The sequence below is a fragment of the Eutrigla gurnardus genome (assembly GCF_963514095.1).
Source record: "Eutrigla gurnardus genome assembly, chromosome: 18".
NCBI lineage: Eukaryota > Metazoa > Chordata > Actinopteri > Perciformes > Triglidae > Eutrigla > Eutrigla gurnardus.
In genome coordinates, this window is record NC_139929.1 from 5,274,732 (window position 1) to 5,288,207 (window position 13,476).

General features: G+C 40.8%; 2 protein-coding genes across 3 annotated transcripts in view; one reads left to right on the forward strand and one right to left on the reverse strand.

The window, feature by feature from the left end:
* Window positions 1–4,790, reverse strand: part of lmbr1 (limb development membrane protein 1) — a 30,735-nt gene extending 25,945 nt beyond the window's left edge. The window contains exons 1-3 of the mRNA XM_084034255.1: window positions 4,593–4,790; window positions 1,421–1,493; window positions 267–306 (exon numbers count right to left, since the gene is read on the reverse strand). Coding sequence (XP_083890381.1) covers window positions 267–306; window positions 1,421–1,493; window positions 4,593–4,655 — 176 coding nt within the window. The 5' untranslated portion in view covers window positions 4,656–4,790. The remainder of the gene's footprint in view (window positions 1–266; window positions 307–1,420; window positions 1,494–4,592) is intronic.
* A 126-nt stretch (window positions 4,791–4,916) lies between these two features.
* Window positions 4,917–11,922, forward strand: nom1 (nucleolar protein with MIF4G domain 1). Of its 2 annotated transcripts, XM_084034254.1 has the most exons (12): window positions 4,917–5,862; window positions 5,896–6,087; window positions 6,177–6,289; window positions 6,816–7,011; window positions 7,337–7,660; window positions 7,828–7,938; window positions 8,260–8,427; window positions 8,857–8,978; window positions 9,133–9,265; window positions 10,410–10,541; window positions 10,659–10,768; window positions 11,309–11,922. In XM_084034254.1, the coding sequence occupies exons 1-12, from the start codon at window positions 5,113–5,115 to the stop codon at window positions 11,484–11,486; spliced, it is 2,529 nt and encodes an 842-aa protein (XP_083890380.1). In that variant the 5' UTR covers window positions 4,917–5,112; the 3' UTR covers window positions 11,487–11,922. The 2 variants fall into 2 exon arrangements, with proteins under 2 accessions (XP_083890380.1, XP_083890379.1); XM_084034253.1 differs by having other exon boundaries at window positions 4,917–6,087.
* Window positions 11,923–13,476: the final 1,554 nt, after the last annotated feature.

The following is a 13,476-nucleotide window of genomic DNA, read 5'->3' on the forward strand; positions in this document are numbered from 1 at the left end:
AAAAGCAGGAAATCATCACAATTGTTGCTAGAAAGCATGATTTAAATGCTTAATCTTTTATAAAAAAACTGCTGCAGATTAATTTTCTGTTGATCTATTAATCAGCTCCAATTAGTAACACTACATTCAAAATATTTCAATGTATTTTAATTGAATGACTTAGATTACTAATTCCTTATTTGCTAAATAACTATCTAGTTATTCTCGAAAGCTAGTTGCCTAAAATACGTTGTTCTTAAAAGAAGAATGAACTCAGCTTTACTCACGATATTCTATTGACAACAGCATCTTCATCCTCGTGGTCATCTATAAAGGAAGCCAAACCAGTCACAAGGTCATTAGAGTGTGACCTTTTGAGCTGTATAAATTATACATCACATCTTTCTTTAAACAGTACCTGGAAGAACACAGCATTAGCTACATATATTTTTTATTTGGGACACACAGACGTATCTGTAGAGGCAGAGTTAAATATCTTCCCATCCATATCAGCTGATACCAACATACATTGTGTTATTAGTACAAAAAAGTGTTTGAGACGGGCATCTCTTAAGGGACCTTTAATGTTGACTATCTCTATAAAGAGTAGACATCTGACCATCTCTTATTATAATTTCAAAACAAACATCACAGGAAAAACGTATGTAAGAAATAATGAGCATGATCTCATTATCATGAAGATATGAAAAGCCAGTAGATAGTAAAGTAGTGCAAGCAAAGTCACTTTATACTTCACAGTTCTTTTGTACTGTAGGTGAAAAGCCGAGGCTACCGAACCACCGGTGTCAGGAGAGGAGCAGCCTAGATTTCTACTGTACAAACTCCAGAAGGGATTTCTGGTGCAAAGTGGTCTATTTTCAAAATGAGGGAAGCCCAGGTGACCTGAACATACTAAATTTGTCCTGGGAAAATAGGATACAGGTTCTAATGCCTGCCTGGGCCTTCTTGTTTTCATCGCTGTTTTCTCCTTTCTCCAGGCGTTTCTGCCTGCTGTAGCTCAAACGTGTCAGGTGTTACAGGAGAACAAAGCATACACTTCTGTTAAAGATCCATCTTCATTGTTTGGATATCAAAACACGTCACTAACCTGTCCTGTCCCAATTGTTACGACTTGTATTCGCTTTGCCACAACCCTTAAAGCAATGTGGGGCGGATACAGTTCCCACTGTTATAGAGCTGACTGGTAGATTACTCTACGGGCATGGGTGTGGTGTCTCATGCATACACCTTAAGCCTTCTTGGCATGGACTTCCTTTCAGTCAAAACACAATGAAGGGCTCTGTCTGTGAGCAAATACGAGATGACGAGACGGTTGACTATTGACGCATTTCTGTCATGCAAGCGCTACAGTCAGATCCTTGAAAACTATCAACTCGATTTCCGTTCCTACGGAGTGAGAATTCAAAATTTACACACTTACCACTCTTCCTCTTGTATCTGGTTATGATGAAGTAGGACACGATGTAGAGGACCGCAAACAGGAGGAAGCAAATCTGAAATGACAACATAAGAATCTTAGTCAAGGATTTACTGGGGCTGTAGATGAATCAGCACTCACAATCATTAGCAAGCAGTTATCGACAGCACACCCGACAGATTTCAAACTCTACTTAATGCTAGTGTATGTAATACAGACATGCTGTTGTTATGCTTCACTGAACATTTTTTTAAAATCCTAATAATATAATACAGGATATGAAACTATATACTAAAGGTTGCAAGATTTCAGAAGCACCCACAGTGAGTTATACAATACAGCTCTACATGTACAAACCAGGCATGATGTGATAATAATCTGATTACAGTCGTGGATTATGTGAGAATATCAATGCACCAGTATTTTCCCATGAACGACTGGCTGATATGAATGGAAGTCTGTGACGTGTAATGTATTTTCTACTAACGTGTGTGTAACGTGTAGGGCAGCAACCGACGGTTCAGAATACATACTATACATTTGGTGTAAAATTAAATAATGCCCACCTTATTATTACACAAATTAAAAACTACTAATAAACAGCTCAACATTTACTTTATAATAAAGAACAACAGTGAGTATTGTATCATTGTTTTCCAACATACACGATAATAATTTGGCCAACACTACGTGCAAAGTGGTCCAGAAATTACAAATGCATGGAATTTATTAGGTAAGAACAGCCTCAAAACAAGCCGGATGGTCTTACAGAAGGATCGCATTCCACATTCCCCCCTTCTACTGTGACAGTGACCGAGACGTAACTAATGTTAGAAGCTACCACTTCAGCACTTTGCACCCTGTCAACATTGGAAAAACTCATCACGCCGAGCCGGGGTTATGAGATGACTCAGCCAGACACACAGCAGGCAGACTGTGCGCATTTCAGACAAAACGGACAGAAAAAGAAATGCCAAACATCCTCAGACGATCTGGGAGGTGTTTGCTGTTGTATGACTTCTGTAGGAAAAACTGTTTTTCTTTTTGTTCCCTTCGAAATAGAAAATATACACACACAAGCTATACATGTTGTGGTGACAGTGGCTCAAGTAGAACCATGTCCATAAGGGAAAAACCCCAGGATAAAACATAACCAGGTGCACAGAACTGATAAACTGGAACAGACTCAATACAACAGTTTGAGAATAGATAACGACAAGCAACAGTAACAAGCAGACCGCCCGGTTAACACCACTGCCGCTGGCGAAGTAGTCGTTCTGTTTTCCCTAAACAAATGCAGAGTCAACGAGGGAAATGAAGCATGCAGTAACTTCTTGCAGAAGTTTGTAACCTTCCCCAACCAAATTAGGATCAGTATTTCACACCTTTATGATACATGAACTCAAGCTGGAGGTGTGAGATAGTAATAACACATTTTAAGATGTGGAAGTGATCAGTATGCTTTAATGCATTGTAGTAAAAGTAATTATTAGACTAATTCAGCAGTAATCTGATGTGTCAACATGCATGTCATTAGCTGATTTTATGAACGGTGTGTGCTTTAGCATGGAAGTGGCTGTGGACATGGAGTAACATGGTGTAGGATGGCCTGTTGGAAGTACACTTCATGGTATCTCCTAATGGTAATAATAGATAAGTAGGTGTTCAGGGAGGTCAAGGACAGTAACAACTTTACAACACAATACATCTGTGTTATATGTGTTACATCCTGGGTTAGGGATCGTAGTGGAAAACGTTGTTACGGACAAATCCACGAGTCAACGAGTCACACTTCACACGCGTTAACTCAAGTTCTCACAGTAACATGGTTTTCTGTGCATTCTTCAATCTTTCTCTAGGAGTCACATGTCAACATCTGTTTACTGGATTTCTCACAGTAACATCGTTTTCTGTGCATTCTTCAATATTTCCCCAGGATCCTGTTTCCCACACTTCAAGTCTAATATGAGCGTACCATCCTGTGCCTGGCGTCATGTTTACCAACTTGAAACTTAACCCAGAGTAACCTTGGCTGCAAAATAAGCATGCACGACAATAAATATCATTTTGAGCCGGCAGAAATCAATCCATGAGCTGACTCACTATAGACATAAACTCTGTTAAATGATACAGAGCCATTACAGCATTAAGCAAAAGGCATCTGGAGTTGTTGAAATGGGATATGTAGAGAGATGCTAAGGACAAAATGTGCAAGCTAATGCTAAGATGTTGGGCTTGTCTGCCAGTGAAACGTTTGGTAGTTTCTATAGTTTGAAAGTGTCTGTCTGCAATAATCAGAATACCTACTGCAGACGAAGTTTCTCCTTTTTCCCCCTGAAATTAAAGCTAGACATCGAGACACTCTTAAAAAAAGTGTGGGTCACAGGAAAGTAAGATCATCAGCAATAGCATTTTTAAGGCACAACAATAGTTTAGTAGTTATCTATGGTTGCATGCATTTGCAGGTGGCCAGTGCACAGGGGCTTCGAAGACGCCAACAGTAAAGTTCAGTGGGGAAAGATTTTTCAGGAAAAAAAAGGAATAATTATCTTGCATTTTATATGAAACTACAAACTGTCTCATCTCATTTGACTAAAAAGTATCAAGCTAAATCATCATAACAAGAGGTAACCTCTTCAGGGTTATCCTTGAACCTGCATGAGGTTCTGATGGTATTGTATCAAAACATCAACATATCATCTTTCCTTACACGTATGAAACTATTATACCATGAATATTACTATTATTATTTTGTAAAATAGATCATCAATAAGGCATTAAAAATAAAAAATGGAGTAAGGACCAGGACATGTTGTCCTTGTCCCAGGTAAATATCTTCCTAGTGAAGCACAGTCATATTAAAAACAAGTCTGGCGCAACACTAATACATACATTAGCTAAGTTATAACATGTAATCAACTAACGCTAGTTAATGGTAGCTAACCTAAGCTAACTTTAATTAGCGCGTTCAAACGTTTAATCATGTATTTATGTAAACCAGATACGTGGACGTAACATAAGACGTGTTTTGGGTGCATCAGAAAATATAAACCTCCGGTCAATCCTTCCGTGTCAAACTGACAGGTGAAGCTAACGTTAGCAGCCGTTGACGTCGCTGTGAAGTAGAGGACGTTGTTAGCCTGCTAGCCTCGACTAGCCGCTGTACGTTACTTACAATGTACTCTCGAACTTGGCTGTGGAAATTCTGCTCTCTGATAGTAACATCGTCTTCTTCCATTCTTCATATTGCAAATGCAAAAAAAAAAAGCGCTACAGATTCACTGCATACTGGGTCGCACAACTGCCCCCGACAGCAACAACTCCGGCGCCTTCTTCCCTCTGTAATTATTGCCCCGTCTGGTTAGGAGACAGTTTACATCGGAGGAAAAACCGCTCCGTGCTGAAAAAAAAAAAAAAACGCCCCAAAATAAAGTACGTCATCATAAAGCGCCAGCTCTCCGGCGTGCCCTGGAAGGAAACCGTCACATGCTCTGGGTCGTATAAACAACTCTCCTCATGGTGGTACACGTCCAGTTTAAGGTATATTTTGTTTAAAATAAGCTCGAGTTTTCACCTTTAGGTAGGTTGTTTTAATCCCTCGTTAGCTCATAACGTTAGCTCTGTTAGCTACACTTAGCTAAGCGGCTGTAGCTGCATTTTGAAAGAGGGGTAACAGGCGGTTGGAATTTGCTGAAATGAAGGGGAAATTTAAGCAAAACAGCAAAAAGAAGAAGGGCGGTGTTGTGTTACATAAGTGCATCGAGGCAATGGGTGAGTTTATTAAAAGACAGGGTGGCACAGAAGAAGAGGACAATGACCGTGTCTTGAGATTTGTAAAAAAGAAAAGCAGAAAGGAGCTACGCAAAGAAAAGCGAAAGATGAAAAAAGCCCAAATGAAAAGTTATTATGAGGGGAAAAAGACCCTCAGTTTACCCGTCGATGATGGTGGAAACTCTGGTGAGAAGCCCCAACAGAAGAAGAAGAAAATGGAGAAAGCAAAGAAAGAAATGACAAAATCAGAGTCTACAAGCGCTCCTACAGAGAAAAAAGATGGCTCCAAAACACCATCATCTTCTAAGAAAGGCAAGAAAAACAACAAGCTTCAAGAATCGAGGAAAAAGGCACTTCTGGAGGCGAATGAAGCCGAGGACAGAGAAATAAAGAAATTAGAGCGATGCCTGGGATTAAACAAGAGAAAAAACAAGAAAACTCTCCCTCAATCCTTTGTGGCCGATGGACTCGATTACATCCTTGGCATGCTGGACTCTGGCTCAGCGGCGGCCGGGATGTATGACGATGACGATGACATGGACATGGCCAAGGATAACTTTGAAAAGCTTGATGAGGACGACTCGCCGCTGTCCGATGAGGATGAAGAACCTGTAGATGCGATGGCAAGTGATGAAGATATGGCTTCAATTGATGAGGGTGATGAGGAAAATGAGGTGGATGGTGATGATGAAGAAGATGAAAATGAGGTGGATGGTGATGATGAAGAAGATGATGATGGAGATGAAAATGAGGTGGATGATGATGATGATGAAATGGTGGAGGAGGAGGAAGTGGAGGCTGAGCTGGATGAGAGTGATGCAGCTGAATCGGACGATAAAACTGAAGGGGAAACGGAGGAAGAAGAAGTCACAAAGACATCAGACCTAAAGTCAGAAACTGTAAGTTCAGAAATGTTTGTTTATTCTCTTATCATTTACTTTTTATGTGCTTCATAATGCATCTAATTGTTACGTCTTCCAATGTCCAGGTCAACTCTGCAGCAGGCAAGTACGTGCCACCCCACCTGCGAGGCGCTGGAGATGATAAACGCAAAGCCGAGCTCGAAAAACTCAAGAGGAATGTGAAAGGCCTGGTGAACAGGTAACTTCCTTACAGCATAGGAAATAGCACATTACTCCTCCTTTCAAATTAAAAGTTGTAAATGTTAGCATATAATAGACCAACATTTCTGTGTAAAGTTAGTTTGCCTGCTTAGAAATGTCTCTACTTATGCTACACTTACACCTTATTTGCCATTTTGTTCAGCCAAAGTTATGTAGCTTTGCTTTAACAGCTTTTCCTGATTTATATAAGATTCTAGCTTCACCATAAAGATTATCTGGCATTAGTTGCCTAGAGTGTGAAAAAGTTGCCATTGCCCCCAGAGGCAGAGCTGGGTACTGCTCTGTAATATCTACAGTTGATTTACAGTTAGAAATGGGTAAAGTATGGAGACGTGACGTCTTCAAATCGTTGGTTTTGTCAGAATTCACAATTCAAACAATGTAGTTTTAGAAAACTAAAACTTTACTTGTCAATTTTCTCACAGATTTTTCTGTTCTCATCTGAGTTTGCACTGTTATAATTATACCAGGGTGGTAATTAATTCATGTTGTAATTTCTTTAGGCTCAGTGAGCCCAACATGGCGTCCATCAGTGGTCAGCTAGAAGAGCTGTACATGAGCTGCAGCCGGAAGGACATGAATGACACCCTGACAGAGTTGCTGCTGGCAGCCTGCGTCACCCCGGCCCTGATGCCCGACAGACTACTGATGGAGCACATCCTGCTCGTCAGCATCCTCCATCACACTGTTGGGTTGGAGGTAAACGCACCACCTTTAATTCTTGCTTGGGTGGACCTTAAGTAAAAAGGTTTTACTTTCTGGAGGCATTTCCATTCGGTTCACTGTTTCATCTACTGATATGACCCAACAGGAGTAGGGTGGCTTTTGGTTTTATCAGCCCACAGCCCCGTGAACTGACATCAACTCTTGGATTATTCATTAGATGCTTTTTTTTTTTTAAAGGGGATTAGCTGCTTCTTCACTGCAAGATAACACTTTTTTTAATGAACTTTCTCCACAGTTTTTAACGTACATAAACCGAAAACCAAAACTTTGACCTATTTCCTTTCTGATACTTTTCCAGGTGGGAGCAAATTTTCTGGAGACGGTCGTACGAAAGTTTGACGAGCTGAACAAGAACCCAAGTGAAAGCAAAGAATGCGACAACCTGGTCGCCATTGTCTGTCACCTCTATAACTTCCAGGTGGTGCATTCTGCCCTCATCTTCGACATCCTGAAACGTTTCGTTGGCGCCTTCGCAGAGAAGGACATTGAACTAGTTTTGCTAATGCTGAGGAATGTCGGCTTCACACTGAGGAAAGACGACGCCCTGGCTCTCAAGGAGCTCATTTCTGAAGGCCAACGCAAGGCCAACGACGTGGGGTCGAAGTTTCAGGATCAGACCAGGGTGAGGGAAACAGAATTACCTTTTACTTTTACCTACCTTTTAATTTTCTAGGCATTCTTAATCACATTAAATGATCTGATGACGACTACAGCATTGCGTATTTGACCTCTCAATTATGTATCGACGAAGCTTATTTAACATAAGGTTGTCTGCACGTGTGTTCTCAGGTGCGTTTCATGCTGGAAACCATGCTGGCTTTGAAGAACAACGATATGCGGAAGATCCCAGGCTACGATCCCGAGCCTCTGGAGAAACTGAGGAAGTTGCAGAGGACTCTGGTGGGTGACTTTTAGATATTTAACATGTAGCTTATAGGAACTAGCTTTTATTCATTGTATTGAACATGGTTATTGTGTTCTTTCAGGATGTTATTTTCATGTAGCTCCCACTTATACCACCAGGTGGCCCCAGAGTACCACTTTTACGGACTCAAAGTCTAGAGTGTTCCTGATGCCTTCTTCACGACCACTCAGTGTGGCTGTTTAAACAGTTCTCTACTTCAGGACTTGCTTATTTGATGCCCTTCTTTCATATTGTATAACTGGTATTTGCCCCCCTAAGTGCACTTATGGCTAATTCTGGGAAAATGTGCTCCTCAGATCCAGCGGCGTGCAGGAGGCAGTGACATGAAACTGAGGGTCTCTCTGGACAATCTCCTGGCAGCAGAGCAAGTGGGCCGCTGGTGGATCGTCGGCTCGTCGTGGAGCGGAGCGCCTATGATCGAACAAGAAAACACCACCTCAAAACAGGCTTCTGCTGAAGGACAGGTATTTATTATGTATTCAGATTAATTTATCTTTATTTTATCTTCAAATAAGATTTTTCCCACATTGATTTAACATCTAAATAAATGTAATAGTGAATTATTTGCCACTCATTTCATTTGTCGGTGCCGTTACAATATGCAGTATATTAATGCTTTCGGTGACGGAGAGTATTTCCATTATTGTTCAATACAAATCGGTCCGTCTGGGCATCAAATCTCCGTCTTTTGTGTCAAAAATTCAACATTCAAAATTTGAGAAGTGTGTAGAAAACCTTTTTTGTATTTTCCACATAATCTTAAAAAAGGTCTAGCAATATGTCAGCTCAAACATCAATAAATTAAAAATGATACCCATGTCTATTATGTCAGCACATTGATGACATGTGGCCATCTGTCATTTTTCTGTTGTGATTTTTAAAATGCGTTTCAGTTTAGTGCCAAAGTGTTAGAGCTGGCTCGGAAACAGAGGATGAACACTGACGTCAGGAGGAACATCTTCTGTGTGATGATGACCAGCGAGGATTACTTGGATGCATTCGAGAAACTGCTCAGGTTTGTCATCAATCACCTCTACAGTGTTTCTCTATGTTAAGTTGGTTGACCGAAGATAGATGGAAGGAAATACGACTTATTTTAGCCATGTTTCATGTCAAAGTAGCCCAGGTGTGAGGGTGATGTTTTAACCATGTTTTTGCTCCGTGTGAAGGATTGGCCTGAAGGACAAACAGGAGAGGGAGATTGTTCATGTACTGATGGACTGCTGCCTGCAGGAGAAAAACTTCAATGCCTATTACGCCGTACTGGGAGAGAAATTCTGCTCCCACGATCGCCGCTTTCAGGTACTCCAGCTGGTAAACCCACACACGTTAATGACTCGGAATAGAAAATAACACTAATCACATAGACAGAAATTTGCAGATAATAAAACCCTGTTTTAAATCTAAATACACTTAGATTATTACATTAGTATGTACAATTAACAGCCTTTCTTAAAGGCATTTTTTTGATACATAAACATGTGAAATTGTTATCTTAAGAGCAGTAAATGGGAAAAAGAAAATTGTATGTGAGGAAAAAGTACCATTTCATTCTTTCTTCTTTACTAATTTCCAGGTTGAGTAGCAAAATGTAAGCTTTACCTTCGCAAATATACATTTTATTCTAAGAACATGTTTCTTGGTTAAGCAATTGCTTAATAAAAGATGTAAAATTATTGAAAAATGCCTGATACAATTTCTGATTTGATGATATTAAATTGCTTGTTTTGTCCAGATAAAGCAAAGAAAAATATATTTCCCTTACTATCACACAGGATTTTTGCTTGATTGAGGTAAATCTCTCATTGCTTATAGGAACGTTGCATATTGCGCTGTTGAACAGGACCATTTATAGTTATAAAAGCCATCTTTACATGGTCCTTATTTGAAAATAGATCATGTGGACTCTCCGGATTAGATGAAAATGATACTGCACTCCAAACAAGGATTGTAGTTTTAAAGTTAGAGAGGCTATTTTACTGTATCACGAGAAAAAGTGAAGAATTGCATCCATTTACGGTTGAGTTTCCTGCTGCGTGTGTGTGGCCGCCCGGTCCCTTTTTAAACTGTGTGTGACCTGCGTCGCGTGGCCTGTCGTTCACCTCGGCAGTGTGGGAGCCTCTCACACCTCTCACCTCCGATATTATTCGACCTAAACCGTGACTGCAAACAATGGGGGGTGAGACCACACTTCCTACTCTGCTGCCAGGTAGGCTGCGGGTCCATATCAGAGACTGATGACCATTGTCCTCCTCAAAGAGCTTGAACCAGAGCTGCTGGGAATGTTTGCTTTTCACATGTAAACTGCATCTGGATGAGAGGATTAACTGTGTAGAGAAGCCAGTTTCTGTTCTTGATCCTTTCCACTGCTGTTTTAGGGAATCGTCAGTGTGTCATTCGTTGCTGTTGTACAATCGTTACATTTAATGTCCTTTATTCCCCCAAGATGACGTTCCAGTTCAGCCTATGGGACAAATTCAGGGAGCTGTCCAACCTTTCCAGCAGCACCTTTAACAACCTGGTTCAGCTGGTTACCCATTTCCTTCAGAAGAAGTGCCTCTCACTCTCCATACTCAAAGTACGTGACTGAAGGTGTTCACTATATCACATGTATATATTTGATGTTGTTAATTAGATAAATGATCATCTAAAAACCCTAATCCTCAGAGTCCCCTCTGTGTTTTCCTCTGTGTAGGTAATAGAGTTTGGGGAACTTGACAAGCCCACGGTGCGCTTCTTGCGTCAGGTGCTCACCAAACTGCTAAAAGACGTGGAGCCTGAGGACCTAGCCAGCATATTTGGAAGGTGAGCTTCATGTGCAGACACTTACTTCATACAGGTTTGGAGATGTAAACATTTAAATCAACACGCAAATACGACGTACTGGAAAACAAAACAGTCTGCAGCCCTGCTAGCAACTCTTTGAGGCTTTACTGAGGCACAGCTGAGTGTAAAAAAGTATAATCTATAACCAAGTTCACCCTCTTAATTCAGTGTCTTTGCATGCTCACATTTTGTAATTAGCAATAAACACAATTTAACATGTAAGCTGAGACTGATGGGAATGTCATTTGTTTTGCAGGTATTTAGTTATAATCCAAATTATCAGACTGTATTGTGTATGTATGACAAAAGTCAGTGGGATCATCCTCTAGAAACCATGAATATGTGTCCAAATCTTAATGGCAATCCATCCAGTTCAGTTTGGTTAAAATGTTGTGGAGACCACCTGCTCATCAATGTTAACCTCTGTCAGCCCACATCTTGTAAAAACACTCCTCTGTACCGCTTTGCGCCACGTGAACGTCTGACATCAATGTCTGTCATTGTTTCCCCATCTGCCAGGATCTCAGGAATTCCAAAGCTAGGAATGCTGCGCGAGGGCTTGAAGCTTTTCATCAGTCACTTCCTGCTGAAGAACGCCCAGTCACAGGGAGCAGCGGAGCAAGCGGCGACGCTGTCCGAGCGTGCCCAGGTCGCCACCAAAGCCATGGAGGCCAAAGAGACCAAGCTCAAACTGTAAAACACGTACGCGCTCACAATCACACACACAGAAACCCAACAGAACTGTGGAAGAAGACTTGCAAGAAGGAAATGTCTCCTTAACAGACAAAAACCCAAACTTTCAGTTTTCTTCAAAGAAGAATACACACGTTTTGATATTTAATGAATGGCTTTTCTTTTGGGAGTCCTTGTACATAATTCTTATTATGAGATTTTTCAATCTGGAAGATGACTTTAGGGACTCACAGGTCTTCATTCAATGTATATTCTTTTAATAGAGTGCGTGTTGGTTCAGCTTTGTTATTCTGCAATAAATATCCACGGATTTTTGTTTCCTGACAATTTGATAGCAATGTCTTGGATATATTCTATTTTTCATTTCCCCGATCCATAATGGCGCTTGTATATTTGCAGTCAGTCATAAAAGCCACAATAAATCAAACATCCTGTCTTAACGCCTTGACTCGTTTAGAGTAGAGAAACAGTTTTCTCTTACCACCGCTCTCATTTCTTCCACCTTAACGTTCTTGTGGAGGCCGTGTGCAGAAAAAGTTGCAGAGTTGTGCACCTTGAGCCATTCTTCTTGGCTTTACTGAGTCTATTTACACTCTCGCACAAAATAAAGCTCATTATAATAAAGTCTTTCTCCGCCTTAAATGCAATGATTAGTGGATATTTGCATGTTGTGATGTTCTGTTGATATTTCCACTCGGCTTGCCTGGAGTGTGACAAAGACGAGAGCAGTGGGAACGGAGAGGGACGGCCGTTCCTCCTGTGTTTGCACACCCTGATGAAGTGACCCCGGGGCCTCGAGTCTAGCCTATTCTGTTTGCTCGCTGACACCAGTAAACCGCCCGCGTGGTTAGCATAGCAGAGTCATTCTGTTACATTTGATACTTGCGCCTATTAATTAGCTCCGTTGGTGCGAACCCGTATCAATCTGAGGCTGGAGCGTGGCCCGAGGTCAGGAATGGGCCACCAAGGTCAACCAGAGGAAATGTCCTTCACTTATAGTCCACGAAGCACGCCGTCGCCTCGCGCTAAAGGGAGAGTCGTTTGGTTTTTGATGACAAAAAAAACACTTTGGGCTTAAGTAGCAGTGGTGTTATTGTTTTATTTGTATGTTTATGTATTTATTGAGAAATGATGGTGACTGCTGGGAGGAAAAACCTGAGAATTTGTCACTTAGAGGTGGAGATAGTGGGATCAATAGGCTCACTGTGCACTCCATACACTGGCCATTGTCTGCAGCCCTGAGCCAGCCGGTTGCCATCAGCTTTACCTGGTGTACTCTCTTTGGGTTTGACCCTCAGCTGAACTTTGCTTTAGCTGACTAAACCAAACAGCTGAAGATAACCAACAGATCGCAGAGTAATCCTGTTCCAAATGGCACACAATCAGTCCAACCCCTGCTATAGTTTAACGCTAACGACTGCAGGAATAATGGCAACAAGCATACATTGTGTCGACTGTATTTTCTGTGAAATACCTGATGCACAGTGTAAACCATAATGATATCGGCCCCATAGCTCAGTCACATTGTTAACCAAAATATATTAAAATAAAAGAGGAGGCTGAAAGAAGAGCATATCAGATATCAACATATTAGTTAATAACACACCCTGAATAAATAATGTGTTTGTGTGGGTAGGAAAAATAGGCTGATGGGACGTTTTGTTTGCATTTGAGGAAGTCCGCTCTCATTTTAACACATTTTACATACAGTATGTGTTATGTTTATAATTCCTCATTGTTGCATTATTTGTTTTTCTTTCTATTTCAATTAAAATCAAGAAGAATCTTTTAATTCTCACATTAAGTTAGTGCAAAACTGAATATAATGAGTTCCTAGAATAGCATTTAAATTGCTTTTATCAAGTAAAAAAAAAATATTTTTTTATTTCTTCAGGTTAAATAAAAGTTTAAAGTGATTCCAGGCGTGATAATTGCGGCTGGGCGGCCAGGTTGTCGCTCAACGAGCCATTTAAAAGGTTTATTAATGCGAGCCA

What these genes read in the sequence shown, in the direction of transcription:
- nom1 (XM_084034253.1), top strand. Translation starts at nt 5,113, where the DNA reads ATGAAGGGGAAATTTAAGCAAAACAGCAAAAAGAAGAAGGGCGGTGTT. An exon ending in CAGACCTAAAGTCAGAAACT is followed by an intron (nt 6,088 to 6,176) that starts GTAAGTTCAGAA and finishes TCCAATGTCCAG; the next exon opens with GTCAACTCTGCAGCAGGCAA. An exon ending in GGAAGTTGCAGAGGACTCTG is followed by an intron (nt 7,939 to 8,259) that starts GTGGGTGACTTT and finishes TGTGCTCCTCAG; the next exon opens with ATCCAGCGGCGTGCAGGAGG.